This window comes from Salvelinus sp. IW2-2015, linkage group LG14 (genome assembly GCF_002910315.2).
Source record: "Salvelinus sp. IW2-2015 linkage group LG14, ASM291031v2, whole genome shotgun sequence".
Lineage (NCBI taxonomy): Eukaryota > Metazoa > Chordata > Actinopteri > Salmoniformes > Salmonidae > Salvelinus > Salvelinus sp. IW2-2015.
Genome location: NC_036854.1, coordinates 53,777,058 through 53,791,570, shown reverse-complemented (window position 1 = coordinate 53,791,570; position 14,513 = coordinate 53,777,058). Strand labels below are relative to the sequence as shown.

General features: G+C 43.8%; 1 protein-coding gene across 1 annotated transcript in view; it reads right to left on the bottom strand.

Moving 5' to 3' along the window:
• Positions 1-345: 345 nt before the first annotated feature.
• LOC111973584 (cadherin-7-like) overlaps positions 346-14,513 on the bottom strand; it is a 45,921-nt gene continuing 31,753 nt past the window's right edge. Inside the window, exon 3 of the mRNA XM_024147496.2 lies at positions 346-4,015. Within this exon, the coding sequence (XP_024003264.2) occupies positions 3,486-4,015 (530 nt within the window). The 3' untranslated portion in view covers positions 346-3,485. The remainder of the gene's footprint in view (positions 4,016-14,513) is intronic.

The following is a 14,513-nucleotide window of genomic DNA, read 5'->3' as shown; positions in this document are numbered from 1 at the left end:
GCCTTTCATGTACAAAGCCTGATCTAGAGGAGATGTGGAACAAACAGAAAACTTTCTCTCCTCCTCCCTCTGTACCCCTCGCTTTCATTCCCTTTCTCTACCACCCCATCTGGATCCCGGAGTTGTGCAAAGGCAAAGAAAATGTATGTTTGTGCGTGTCTGCGTCTTACGCCTGCTGATATTCATTGCAGGCAAAAATCTCCTCAAAACAGCCCTCATTTTTTTTCTCAAAGCCTATCTGGTTCACCTTGTTAAGATAAGACACTGACATATCATATATTTTTTTATGTTCAAAAGAATTGAAAGAAGTCTTTTGAGGAATTGAATTTTTATTGTCCACAAAAATGATAAAAACATCCGCAAACATCACATTTATGATTTTTCAAAATAAATAAGAATAATGTTTGATTTAACATGCTGACTTCCAATGGGAACAGTTTAAAAGGCATTTTGTTTGAAAGAAAATACTTYCTTTGCCTCCTGTTTTCTCACCAAACAGTGTGTGTCACTTACCAATTAACGAAATTATTCATTCTKCAAAATACATTTTGGACAAACAAATTTGCTGCATTTACTGTGAGCTACATGGAGAGCAATGTATTTTAGTTATGTAACCCATGGGGCGGCAGGTAGCCTAGTGGTTAGAGCGTTGGATTAGTAACCGAAATTGTTGCAAGATCGAATTCCAAAGCTGACAAGTTAAACATCTGCCTTTCTGCCCCTGAAAAGGGCAGTTAACCCGCTGTTCCTAGGTTGTCATTGAAAATAAGAACTTGTTCTTAACTGACTTGCCTAGTTAAATAAAGGTATAGAATTACATTTCAGCCCAGCATTGAAACCCATTCAAAAAAGCCTTCACTTTATTCAAGTCAATGTTGCAAGTATCCAACATCGACTGTGAATYCCGAATTCCTTTGCAAATAATGAAAAACACTTTATTTAAAGGTTCAACCAGGTGGATATGGATTTTCCATCTCAACCATAAYGTTACATCATTGTTATTACATCATTATTACATAACAGTGGACTTGAATGAGCCTAAAGGAAACAGACTTCAAAGGCAAACACCACATTCTAACATMTGTTAAATGCAATGTTAAGAGGAGAAAATGTATGCAGATTTCAGAGCTCTCTCAGGAAATTAACAGCATTGGTTCCTTTTGAACAGATCTGTACACTTGACTACTTGACACATAGCAATGAACCGCCACATTTAACCATGGCAAGGTAACTGGGAATAWGGTTGAATACAAACAGTGTAGTTATACCCTCCGTAAGGCAATCAAACAGGTAAAACGTCAGTACAGAGACAAAGTGGAGTCGCAATTCAGGGACTAAGACACAAGACGTATGTGGCAGAGTCTACAGACAATCACTGACTACAAAGGGAAAACCTGCCACGTCGTGGACACCGACGTCTTGCTCCCGGACAAGCGAAACACCTTCTTCGCCCGCTTTGAGGATAACACAGTGTCATCGACGCAGCCCGCTCCCAAGGACTGTGGGCTCTCATTCTCCGTGGCCGACGTGAGTAACACATTTAAGTGTGTTAACCCTCAAGGCTGCCGGTCCAGACGGCATCCCTAGCTGCATCCTTAGGGCATGCGCGCTGACCYACTTGCTGGAGTGTTTACGTACATATTTAATCTCTTCCTATCCCAGCCTGATGTCACCACTTGCTTCAAAGATGTCCACCATCGTTCCTGTACCCAAGAAAGCAAAGGTAACTGAACTAAATTGCTATCACCCCGTAGCACTCAGTTCTGTCATCATGAAGTTCTTTGAGAGGCTAGTTGAGGATCATATCACCTCTACCTTACCTGACACCCTAGATCCACTTCAATTTGCTTACTGCCCAAATAGATCCACAGATACAGTCACCATCACACTGCACACTGCCCTATCCCATCTGGACAAGAGGAATACCTATGTAAGAATGTTTTTCATTGACTATAGCTCAGCCTTCAACACGATAGAACTCTCCATGTGAAGGTAGGAAACAAGACCTCCCCTTCACTGATCCTCAACTCAGGGGCCCCACAAGGGTGCGTGCTCAGCCCCATCCTGTATTACCTGTTCACCCATGACTGAGTGGCCAAAAATGCCTCCAACTCAATCATCAAGTGTGTGGACGACACAACCATAGTAASCCTGATTACCAACAATGACGAGGCAGCCTACAAGGAGTAGGTGAGGGCCTTGGCGGAATGGTGTCAGGAAAATAACATCTCCCTCAACGTCAACAAAATTAAGGAGCTGCTCATGGACTTCAGGAAAAAGCAGAGGGACCATGCCCCTATCCACATCGACGGGACCACACCGGAGAAGGTGGAAAGCTTCTAGTTCCTTGGCGTACACATCACTGATGATCTGAAATGGTCCACCCACATAAACAGCGTGGTGAAGAAGGCGCAACAGCGCCTCTTCAATCTCAGGAGGTTGAAGAGTGGCCTGTTCACCGCGCTATCTCAAGGCCATCAGACTGTTAAATAGCCATTACTAGCCGGCTACTGCCCCATATACATAGACATGGAATCACTGGTCACTTTAATAATGGAACATTAATCACTTGAATACTGTTTACATACTGCTTTACTCATTTCATATATATACTGTATTCTATTCTACTGTATTTTAGTCAATGCCACTCCGACATTGCTTGACATTACTGTTTACATACTGCTTTACTCATTTCATATGTATATACTGTATTCTATTCTACTGTATTTTAGTCAATGCCACTCCGACATTGCTTGTCCCTATCCCCAAAATATTTATTATTTTACTTTTAGATTTGTGTGTATTGTTGTGACTTGTTAGATATTACTGCACTGTTGGAGCTAGGAACACAAGCATTTCTCTACACCCGCATCTGTTAAATATGTGTATGTGACCAATTTGATTTGATTTGATGATTGGTTTTTCTCTGTGAGTCTGACTTAATATATTTTCTTCATAGTCTCTGTGAAAAACACAGAACAAAAACAAAACGTTGACACTCTTCATGACTTTCAAATGAATAGTTGAGTGACTACTCTACCGATTAGCCACCGGGGACCGGGCACTTCAGGAGAAAAGTGTTGTTGTTTTTTACGAAAAGAGCAAGAGAATGCATCAATGCAAGACTGCTGGGTCTGTGCCCATGTCAGGAATGAGAGAACAGGTTTCTCCACATAAATATACTGTAGCCTACCATGTACGCTGGACCTCAGCCCAACTTTGAAAACCTTTAATGTTTTTGCTCACAAGGTTTCCTCTTCAGTCAACTCACTTTTGAAATGACTTGTCAAAACTTGCCAAGTCACCCCTTTTAAAATCCAAAATCCAAGGCACATAAACAAACCCAACCTTTGAAGTCATTTGTATTTTCCCAATCTCACTTTGTTTTCAGACTCTSACCCCCTTCTCTGCCCTTTGGTAGTTTAGTTGTTCTTTTTCTTTTTTTATCATAACACATTTGTTGTCTAAGTTCAGGAAAGTTTTGGCTATGACAACACGCTGTTGCCATTGCTATTGCCGTCGCTGTTGCCATACAGGTCGGCTAGCTTCTTGAAACGTGGCCCCCAGGTGCTGAGATAGTCGTAGTTCTGCTCTGAGTCTGTACTTAGCGACTCCAAGGAGCTTAACGATTCAGCTACCGATCCACTCCCCTCAAAGGCGTACGTCTGCAAAGAGTCGTACGGCGGAGCTGACGGCTCAACATCTGCATGTTTCAGCCGGTCCCAGATGAACTCTCTGAACACCACATTGTCTGGCAGGGTTTTGTGGACAGCCTGCGAGGAGGACGTCGGGTAGGGGAAGAAGGTGTGGGTGTCAGGGATGACGTCTCGCCGGACCTTGGGGTCTCTGATGACGTTGAGGTTGCGGAGGGCTACCATGTCGAAGGCCTCYGTGTCTTCCTCTCCTCCACCCTCGTCGTCGTAGCGGACGATGTTCTCCCTCACGTCCCTCTCCTCCTCCAGAATCAATGGCTCCTTCTTCCTCTGACGCATCGACACGATCAGCAGCACCATCACTGAACAACAGAAGAGAACGAGAGAGAAAGGAGAAGGAGGAAGGGGGGGGTCTGGGTAAATGTTTATTCATCACCAGTTTAGAAAACTTGCAATGACCTTTTCTTTAATATAAATATAAAGGCATAGTACATTTAGGATGATACATCTACATTAAATAATAGTCCATATTTTATGAAAATGAAATGTTGAAACATTTCAAATGAATATATCCTTGCATCAATACATTTCTCTCCTCTATCCTCCATTTTGCACGCTACTTCCACKTCCCAAAAACGAAATTTCTGAACTTCTCAGAACTTTCCATCCAATCCCTAGTCCCAAATATTAYTGATGAAAATAACTCTCCGCACCAAAGCAAACTGGCAAATGTCTAATGATCCGTCATCCATCAATGTCGCACTGGTGCCAGTGAAATATCGCTCTGTGGACCCATATTCCTTCCCCTATCTGCGTCTGGATTCCGCGGGCTAGTGTGAGGCCACCAGGAAAGTGAATGCAAACACCGCTTCACACCTCGTAATRATAGAGAAAATGTAGGGGTGGAAGGGGTGGGGATGACACAGATGAATGGAGATTYTTCTGACTGCTGTTTGGTGACCACTTTCTGACAGCATGGCTCTTTGCTGCTTTTCTTTCTGTCTGATCACTTTTCTCTCTTTCTTTCTCTTAGGAAAAAGCATCGCTGTCTGTGTCTTCCTCTTTTTTTCTACATAGAGGCCTATAGTATCCATAGCCATGGGAATTTGGGGTGCTGCAGCACCGCCTGATAAAAATAATWAAATATATACATATACACATATATACATACACATGTATATATATATCTATACAGTGCCTTCGGAAATTATTCAGCCTTATTCTAAAATTGATTAAATAGTTTTTTTTCTGCTCATCAATCTACACACAATACCACATAATGACTGAGCAACTTTATATAAAAAAAAAACTGAAATATAACATTTAAATAAGTATTCAGACCCTTTACTCAGTACTTTGTTGAAGCACCTTTGGCAGCAATTACAGCCTAGAGTCTTATTTGGTATGACGCTGCAAGCTTGGCACACCAGTATTTGGGGAGTTTCTCCCATTCTTCCATTCTTTCCTGAAGATCCTCTCAAGCTCTGTCAGGTTGAATGGGGAGCATTGCTGCACATCTATTTTCAGGTCTCTCCAGAGAAGTTTGTTCGGGTTCAAGTCCGGGCTCTGGCTGGGCCACATTCAGAGACTTGTGGACTTGTGCCTCCTGGGCCATATACAGCATTCCTCACTGAGTTCCCTGAATTCCTATTGGACCTTGTAGTCATAGCAGATAATATTCAAATTGTTGGTGATTTTAATATTCACATGGAAAAGTCCACAGACCCACTCCAAAAGCCATCATCGACTCAGTGGGTTTTGTCCAACATGTCTCTGGACCTACTCACTGCCACAGTCATACTCTGGACCTAGTTTTGTCCCATGGAATAAATGTTGTAGATCTTAWTGTTTTTCCTCATAATCCTGGACTATCGGACCACCATTTTATTACGTTTGCAATCGCAACAAATAATCTGCTCAGACCCCAACCAAGGAGCATCAAAAGTCGTGCTATAAATTCTCAGACAACACAAAGATTCCTTGATGCCCTTACCGACTCCTTCTGCCTACCCAAGGACGTCAGAGGACAAAAATCAGTTAACCACCTAACTGAGGAACTAATTTTAACCTTGCGCAATACCCTAGATGCAGTTGCACCCTTAAAAACKAAAAACAATTGTCAGAAGAAACTAGCTCCCTGGTATACAGAAAATACCCGAGCTCTGAAGCAAGCTTCCAGAAAATTGGAACGGAAATGGCGCCACACCAAACTGGAACTCTTCTGACTAGCTTGGAAAGACAGTACCGTGCAGTATCGAAGAGCCCTCAATGCTGCTCGATCATCCTATTTTTCCAACTTAATTGGGGAAAATAAGAACAATTCAAAATGTATTTTTGATACTGTCGCAAAGCTAACTAAAAAGCACCATTCCCCAAGTGAGGATGGTTTTCACTTTAGCAGTAATAMATTCATGAACTTCTTTGAGGAAAAGATCATGATCATTAGAAAGCAAATTACGGACTCCTCTTTAAATCTGCRTATTCCTCCAAAGCTCAGCTGTCCTGAGTCTGCACAACTCTGCCACTCTGGACCTAGGATCAAGAGAGACACTCAAGTGTTTTAGTACTATATCTCTTGACACAATGATGAAAATAATCATGGCCTCTAAACCTTCAAGCTGCATACTGGACCCTATTCCAACTAAACTAACATAAAAGAGCTGCTTCTATGTTGAACATAATAAATGGCTCTCTACCACCGATGTGTACCAAACTCACTAAAAGTGGCAGTAATAAAGCCTCTCTTGAAAAAGCCAAACCTTGACCCAGAAATATTAAAAACTATCGGCCTTTATCGAATCTTCCATCATCCTCAAACATTTTAGGAAAAAGCTGTTGCGCAGCAACTCACTGCCTTCCTGAAGACAAACAATGTATACGAAATGCTTCAGTCTGGTTTTAGACCTCATCATAGCACTGAGACTGCACTTGTGAAGGTGGTAAATGACCTTTTAATGGCGTCAGACTGAGGCACTGCATCTGTCCTCGTGCTCCTAGACCTTAGTCGCCTTGATACCATCGATCACCACATTCTTTTGGAGAGATTGGAAACCAAATCTCACGGACAGTTCTGGCCGGGTTTAGATCTTATCTGTCCGGAAAGATATCAGTTTTGTCTCTGTGAATGTTTTTCCTCTGAGAAATCAACTGTACATTTCGGTGTTCCTCAAAGGTTCTCCGTTTTAGGACCACTATGGTTTTCACTATATATTTACCTCTGGGATTGTCATCGAACACTAATGTGAACTTTACTCATTGGACACACACAGCTGTACATTAATGAAACACGGTGAACGCCCCAAAATTGCCCTCGCTAGAAGCTGTGTTTCAGACATAAGGAAGTGGATGGCTGCAAACGTTTTACTTTTAAAACTCCGCAAAACGAGATGCTTGTTCTATTCCCAAGAACAAAGAGATATTCTGTTAAATCTGAAATTAATCTTGATGGTTGTAAAGTCGTCCCAAATAAAAACTGTGAAGACGTCCGTATACTAGACCTGCCGATATTCTTTTGACAAACATACTCAAACGTTTTTTAAGCAGCAGCTTTTTCCATCTACATAAACAATGCAAAAATCGTGAAATTTTCTGTCAAAAAAGAACCAGAATTTACTCTATTACTCCCAGTCTAGCTCCCTAGCCACTGCTTTCCTGTTAAAGGCAAAGGCTTTTCAAAGTATTTAAACGTAAACCTATAAAGTTACATGGGCTCTGTCCTACCGTAACTGTTCCCGAGTTCCTGCCGTACATACCTACACGTACGCTACGGTCACAAGACGCAGGCCTCCTAATTGTCCGTAGAATTTCTAAGCAACAGCTGGAGGGGCTTTCTCCTATAATCTCCATTTTTTATGGAATAGTCTGCCCTACCCATGTAAGAACGCAGACTCGGTCTCAACCTTTAACTCTTTACTGAAGACTCACTCTTCAGTAAAGTCATATGGATGAAGTCGTCTGGCCCCAAGAGTTGTGAAGGTGAACGGAGAAAGGCTCTGGAGCAACGAACCGCCCCTTGCGCCTGTCCTACTGCCTGACCCCGCGTTCCCCCTCCTCTTCCACTAGGATATTTTTTAATTTTTTTTTCTATATATTCTATGTTAATTTATGGGATTTCTCTTTAAACATGTTTATTTCAACTTGTATTTATTTTTTATATTAATTTTTCTAATATTTATTCTTCTATTTACTTTCTATTAACAATTCTATCTTCATGTTTATAATTTCCTATTTTTGTTTATTTTTTTTTATACTATCTCCTGCCTCCTAACCCTAGTACAGGGCTGAGCTCAACTAGCTTACTGTGCTTATTCCATGCCTCCCTTAGAGGGAGTGCGCACTTGAGCAGGTTTAACTAACTGACCGTGACATCTTCCTTGTCTGGGTTGGCGCCCCACCCCTTGGTATTGCTGTGGTGGAGATCTGTTGGCTATACTCGGCCTATAGTCTCCAGGGAATCTGAGTAAGTTGGTGGTGAAGGTCAATCCCTCTATGGTTGGGGCTGTGCATTCGGCAAAGTCGCGAGTGGGCACATCCTCCTTTTGCCCTTAGTCCGAGGCTACTCATCGGATGAGCCACCAGTGTCTCCTGACCCTCCTGTCTCACACGGCCCTCCCAGTATTCATCGCTGCCACCGTAACTAACTTAAATTAAGTATTGCCTCTGTACGGGGCGCCTAGGGTCAGTCTTTGGATATATCTGGATACTTCTTCCTGTCTTATCAAACCGTAGGCCTGTTGTGAATTAAGGTATCTTCTTTTCCTTCTAATTTTCCTTCTCTCTTTTCCCTTTCTCCTTCCTGGAGACCTTGAGCCCTAGAGCACCATTTGCTCAGGACTTACGCGGCATGAGATCTCCTTGGATATCCTCAGTCCCCACCTGCGCTTGCTGCATTTCCGTTTTCAATGTTCTGCCTGCGGAGCTTGAACCCACCCGTCCAACCGGAACGTGCTCCTGTCCCAGACCTTTGCTGGTTTTCAAACTTCTCTAGAGGACCGCAGGACCGGTAAAAAATTACTTCTTTACCATGCATCCGCATATGGAATAAAGCCACACTCGACATTTACCTCCTGATATTATTTCGACCATGCTGTCAATTATGAACATTTGAACAGTCTGGCATTTTGTTATAATCTCCACCCGGCACAGCCAGAAGAGGACTGGCCACCCCTCATAGCCTGGTTCCTCTCTAGGTTTCTTCCTAGGTTTTGGCCTTTCCAGGGAGTTTTTCCTAGCCACCGTGCTTCTACACCTGCATTGCTTGCTGTTTGGGGTTTTAGGCTGGGTTTCTGTACAGCACTTTGAGATATCAGCTGATGTAAGAAGGGCTATATAAATGAATTTGATTTGATTTGTCCCGAAGCCACTCCTGCGTGGTCTTGGCTGTGTGCTGAGGGTTGTTGTCCTGTTGGAAGGTGAACCTTCACCCCAGTCTGAGGTCCTAAGCAGGTTTTCATCAAGGATTTCTTTGTACTTTGCCTCTATCCTGACTAGTCACCTAGTCCCTGCTGCTGAAAAACCGCATGATGCTGCCACCACCATGCTTCACTGTAGGGATGGTGCCAGGTTTCCTCCAGACCCTGGCCTGTCCTGACCATGTACCATCCGCCTGACCACTCTGCCTGTCCCTGAGCCTGCCTGCCGTCCTGTACCTTTGCTCCACCTCTGTATTTCCCAACCTCTACCTGACCTGACCCTGAGCCTGCCTGCCGTCCTGTACCATGGCCTCTACTCTTGATTATCGACCCCTGCCTGCCTTGAGCTGTCGTTGCCTGCCCCTGTTGTTACAATAAATATTGTTACTTCACAGAGTCTGCACTTGGGTCTTACCTTGCTTCCTGATACTGAGAGTCTTTAGGTGCCTTTTTGCAAACTCCAAGGGGGCTGTCATGTGCGTTTTACTGAGGAGTGGCATCCGTCTGGCCACTCTACCATAAAGGCCTGATTGGTGGAGTGCTGCAGAGACGGTTGTCCTTCTGGAAGGTTCTCCCATCTCCACAAAGGAGCTCTGTCAGAGTGACCATCGGGTTCTTGGGCACCTCCCTGACCAAGAACCTTCTCCCCAGATTGCTCAGTTTGGCCGCGTGACCAGCTCTAAGAAGAGTCTTGGTGGTTCCAAACTTCTTCCAATTAAGAATGATGGAGGCCACTGTGTTCTTGGGGACCTACAAWKCTGCAGACATTTTTTTGTGTCCTCCCCCAGAATCAGTGGGGCAAACAAGTATTTAGTCAGCCACCAATTGTGCAAGTTCTCCCACTTAAAAAGATGAGAGAGGCCTGTAATTTTCATCATAGGTACACTTCAACTATGACAGACAAAATGAGAAAAAAAATCCAGAAAATCACATTGTAGGATTTTTTATGAATTTATTTGCAAATTATGGTGGAAAATAAGTATTTGGTCACCTACAAACAAGCAAGATTTCTGGCTCTCACAGAGCTCCGGATCAACAAGAGCCTGCTTCATGTGCTTGGCCCTCCTATGTTGAACATAATAAATGGCTCTCTATCCACTGGATGTGTACCAAACTCACTAAAAGTGGCAGTTAATAGCTCTCTTTGAAAAAGCCAAACCTTGACCCAGAAATAATTTAAAACTATCGGCCTTTATCGAATCTTCCATTCATCTCAAACATTTTAGAAAAAGCTGTTGCGCAGCAACTCACTGCCTTCCTGAAGACAAACAATGTATACGAAATGCTTCAGTTCTGGTTTAGACCTCATCATAGCCCTGAGACTGCACTTGTGAAGGTGGTAAAGACCTTTTAATGGCGTCAGACTGAGGCACTGCATCTGTCCTCGTGCTCCTAGACCTTAGTGCTGCCTTTGATACCATGATCACCACATTTCTTTTGGAGAGATTGGAAACCCAAATCTCCACGGACAAGTTCTGGCCTGGTTTAGATCTTATCTGTCGGAAAGTGGACGACACACAGCTATTGTGGACGAACACACAGCTGTACATTTCAATGAAACACGGTGAAGCCCCAAAATTGCCCTCGCTAGAAGCCTGTGTTTCAGACATAAGGAAGTGGATGGCTACAAACGTTTACTTTTAAACTCGACAAAACAGAGATGCTTGTTCTAGGTCCCAAGAAACAAAGAGATATTCTGTTAAATCTGAAAATTAATCTTGATGGTTGTAAGTCGTCTCAAATAAAACTGTGAAGGACGTCGGCGTTACTCTGGACCCTGAGATCTCTTTTTGACGAACATATCAAGACTGTTTTTAAGGACAGCTTTTTTCCATCTACATAACATTGCAAAAATGTGAAATTTTCTGTCCAAAAGAGACCAAGAAATTTGATCATATTACTCCAGTGCTAGCTCCCTACACTGGCTTCCTGTTTAAGGCAAGGGCTGATTTCAAAGTTTTACTGTTAACCTATAAAAGCGTTACATGGGCTTGCTCCTACCTATCTTCCGAGTTGGTCCTCGCGCGTACATACCTACACGTACGCTACGGTACAAAAGACGCAGGCCTCCTAATTGTCCTAGAATTTCTAAGCAAACACGGCTGGAGGCAGGGCTTTCTCCTATAGATCTCCATTTTTATGGAATAGTCTGCCTACCCATGTGAGAGACGCAGACTCGGTCTCAACCTTTAAGTCTTTACTGAAGACTCATCTCTTCAGTAAGTCATATGATTGAGTGCAGTCTGGCCCAGGAGGTGAAGGTGACGGAAAGGCTCTGGAGCAACGAACCGCCCTTGCTGTCTCTGCGACTGCCGTTCCCCTCTCTCCCACTGGGATTCTCTGCCTCTACCCTATTACAGGGGCTGAGTCACTGGCTTACTGGTGCTCTTTCATGCCGTCCCTAGGAGGGGTGCGTCACTTGAGTGGGTTGAGTTTACTGACGTGATCTTTCCTGTCTGGGTTGGCGCCCACCCTTGGTTTGTGCGTGGTGGAGATCTTGTGGGCTATACTCGGCCTTGTCTCAGAGATGGTAAGTTGGTGGTATGAAGATATCCTCTAGTGGTGTGGGGGCTGTGCTTTGGCAAGCTGGTGGGGTTATATCCTTCCTGTTTGGCCCTGTCCGGGGTATCATCGGATGGGGCCACAGTGTCTCCTGACCCCTCTGTCTCAGCCTCCAGTATTTATGCTGCAGTAGTTTATGTGTGGGGGGCTAGGGTCAGTTTGATATATCTGGAGTACTTCTCCTGTCTTATCCGGTGTCCTGTGTGAATTTTAAGTATGCTCTCTCTAATTTTCTCCTTCTCTCTTTCTTTCTCTCTCTCGGAGACCTGAGCCCTATAGGACATGCTCAGGACTACGCATGATGACTCCTTGCTGTCCCCAGTCCACCTGGCCTTGCTGCTGTTCCAGTTTCAACTGTTCTGCCTGCGGCTATGGAACCCTGACCTGCCACCGGACGTGCTACCTGTCCCAGACCTGCTGTTTTCAACTCTCTAGAGACCGCAGGAGCGGTAGAGATCTCTTAATGATCGGCTATGAAAGCCAACTGACATTTACTCTGATTTTATTTGACCATGTGGTCATGTATGAACATTTGAACATCTTGGCCATGTTCTGTTATAATCTCCACCCGGCACAGCCAGAAGAGGACTGGCCACCCCTCATAGCCTGGTTCCTCTCTAGGTTTCTTCCTAGTTTTGGCCTTTCCAGGGAGTTTTTCCTAGCCACGTGCTTCTACACCTGCATTGCTTGCTGTTTGGGTTTTAGGCTGGGTTTCTGTACAGCACTTTGAGATATCAGCTGATGTAAGAAGGGCTATATAAATGAATTTGATTTGATTTGTCCCGAAGCCACTCCTGCGTGGTCTTGGCTGTGTCTGAGGGTTGTGTCCTGTTGGAAGGTGAAACCTTCACCCCAGTCTGAGTCCTAAGCAGGTTTTCATCAAGGATTTCTTTGTACTTTGCCTCTATCCTGACTAGTCACCTAGTCCCTGCTGCTGAAAAACCGCATGATGCTGCCACCACCATGCTTCACTGTAGGGATGGTGCCAGGTTTCCTCCAGACCCTGGCCTGTCCTGACCATGTACCATCCGCCTGACCACTCTGCCTGTCCCTGAGCCTGCCTGCCGTCCTGTACCTTTGCTCCACCTCTGGATTTCCCAACCTCTACCTGACCTGACCCTGAGCCTGCCTGCCGTCCTGTACCATGGCCTCTACTTGATTATCGACCCCTGCCTGCCTTGAGCTGTCGTTGCCTGCCCCTGTGTTACAATAAATATTGTTACTTCACAGAGTCTGCACTTGGGTCTTACCTTGCTTCCTGATACTGAGAGTCTTTAGGTGCCTTTTTGCAAACTCCAAGGGGGCTGTCATGTGCGTTTTACTGAGGAGTGGCATCCGTCTGGCCACTCTACCATAAAGGCCTGATTGGTGGAGTGCTGCAGAGACGGTTGTCCTTCGGAAGGTTCTCCATCTCACAAAAGGAGCTCTGTCAGAGTGACCATCGGTTCTTGGCACCTCCCTGACCAAGAACCTTCTCCCGAGTTGCTCAGTTTGGCCGCGTGACCAGCTCTAAGAAGAGTCTTGTGTTCCAAACTTCTTTCAATTAAGAATGATGGAGGCCACTGTGTTCTGGGGACCTACAATCTGCAGACATTTTTTTGTGTCCTCCCCAGAATCAGTGGGGCAAACAAGTATTTAGTCAGCCACCAATTGTGCAAGTTTCTCCCACTTAAAAAGATAGAGAGAGGCTGTAATTTTCATCATAGGTACACTTCAACTATGACAGACAAATGAGAAAAAAAATCCAGAAAATCACATTGTAGGATTTTTTATGAATTTATTTGCAAATTATGTGGAAAATAAGTATTTTGGTCACCTACAAACAAGCAAGATTTCTGGCTCTCACAGACCTGTAACTTCTTCTTTAACCTGATGAGGACAGAGGGCGCTGTTTTCACTTTGGGGGAAATTCGTGCCCAATTTAAACGGCCTCGTACTCAATTCTTGCTCGTACAAATATTATATTATATGACTAGTAATTACTAGTAAAACAGAACTCATTTGGCAGCACACTTTCTGACCAGGAAGTGGAAAGTCTGAAAAAATATGCTCTGTTCAAGGGCCTGCTAAAATGGGCATGATACGTATGAGTATACATGCACGTCATACACCTTCCCCTAGATGTCAAGAGGAAGTAGAGGAAGAAATAAGTGTTTTCTTGGTCTGAGGTGAATAAATCCTCTTGGAATGACGTGTCCGCCATTTCTGTTTTCTGAAAAGCGCGAAGTTGGACCTGGAATTGCCTTCTGGAAAGCTGTCGTATAGGCGAATACTATCTCCGGCTTTGATTTTATTTGATACATGTCACCAATATCATCGTAAAGTATGTTTTTTCAATATAGTTTTATTAGATTATTGAAATTTCGGGACGTTAGGCGTGTTGCGTTGTCTGTGTTTGTTGACGATGGAGAGCTTCGCGCCACTTGGCCAGTGTGCTTGCTAATTCAAGAGGGAAAACGATGTTCAAACCAAACAAGACTGTTCTGGACAAAGGACCCCTTGTACAACATTCTGATGGAAGATCACCAAAAGTAGGACCCATTTTGTGATGCTATTTCATATATCTGTCGAACTGTGTACTAGTAGTTTTGCGCCCAGGTTTTGGCACTCTCTCGCTATAACGTAAGCCTTATGTCGTAATGAAGATATTTTTAGAATTCTAACACTGCGATTGCATTAAGAACTAGTGTATCTATCATTTCCTATACAACATGTATTTTTTTGTAATGTTTATGATAGCTATTTGGTCAGAATAGGTGAGAGTCTAATAGAAATATCCGCACATTCTGGGAAAAGATGCTACGTTAGCATAATGGATAACCACTGATTTCAGCTCTAAATATGCACATTCGAACAAAACATAAGTGTATGTAATAACCTGATGTTT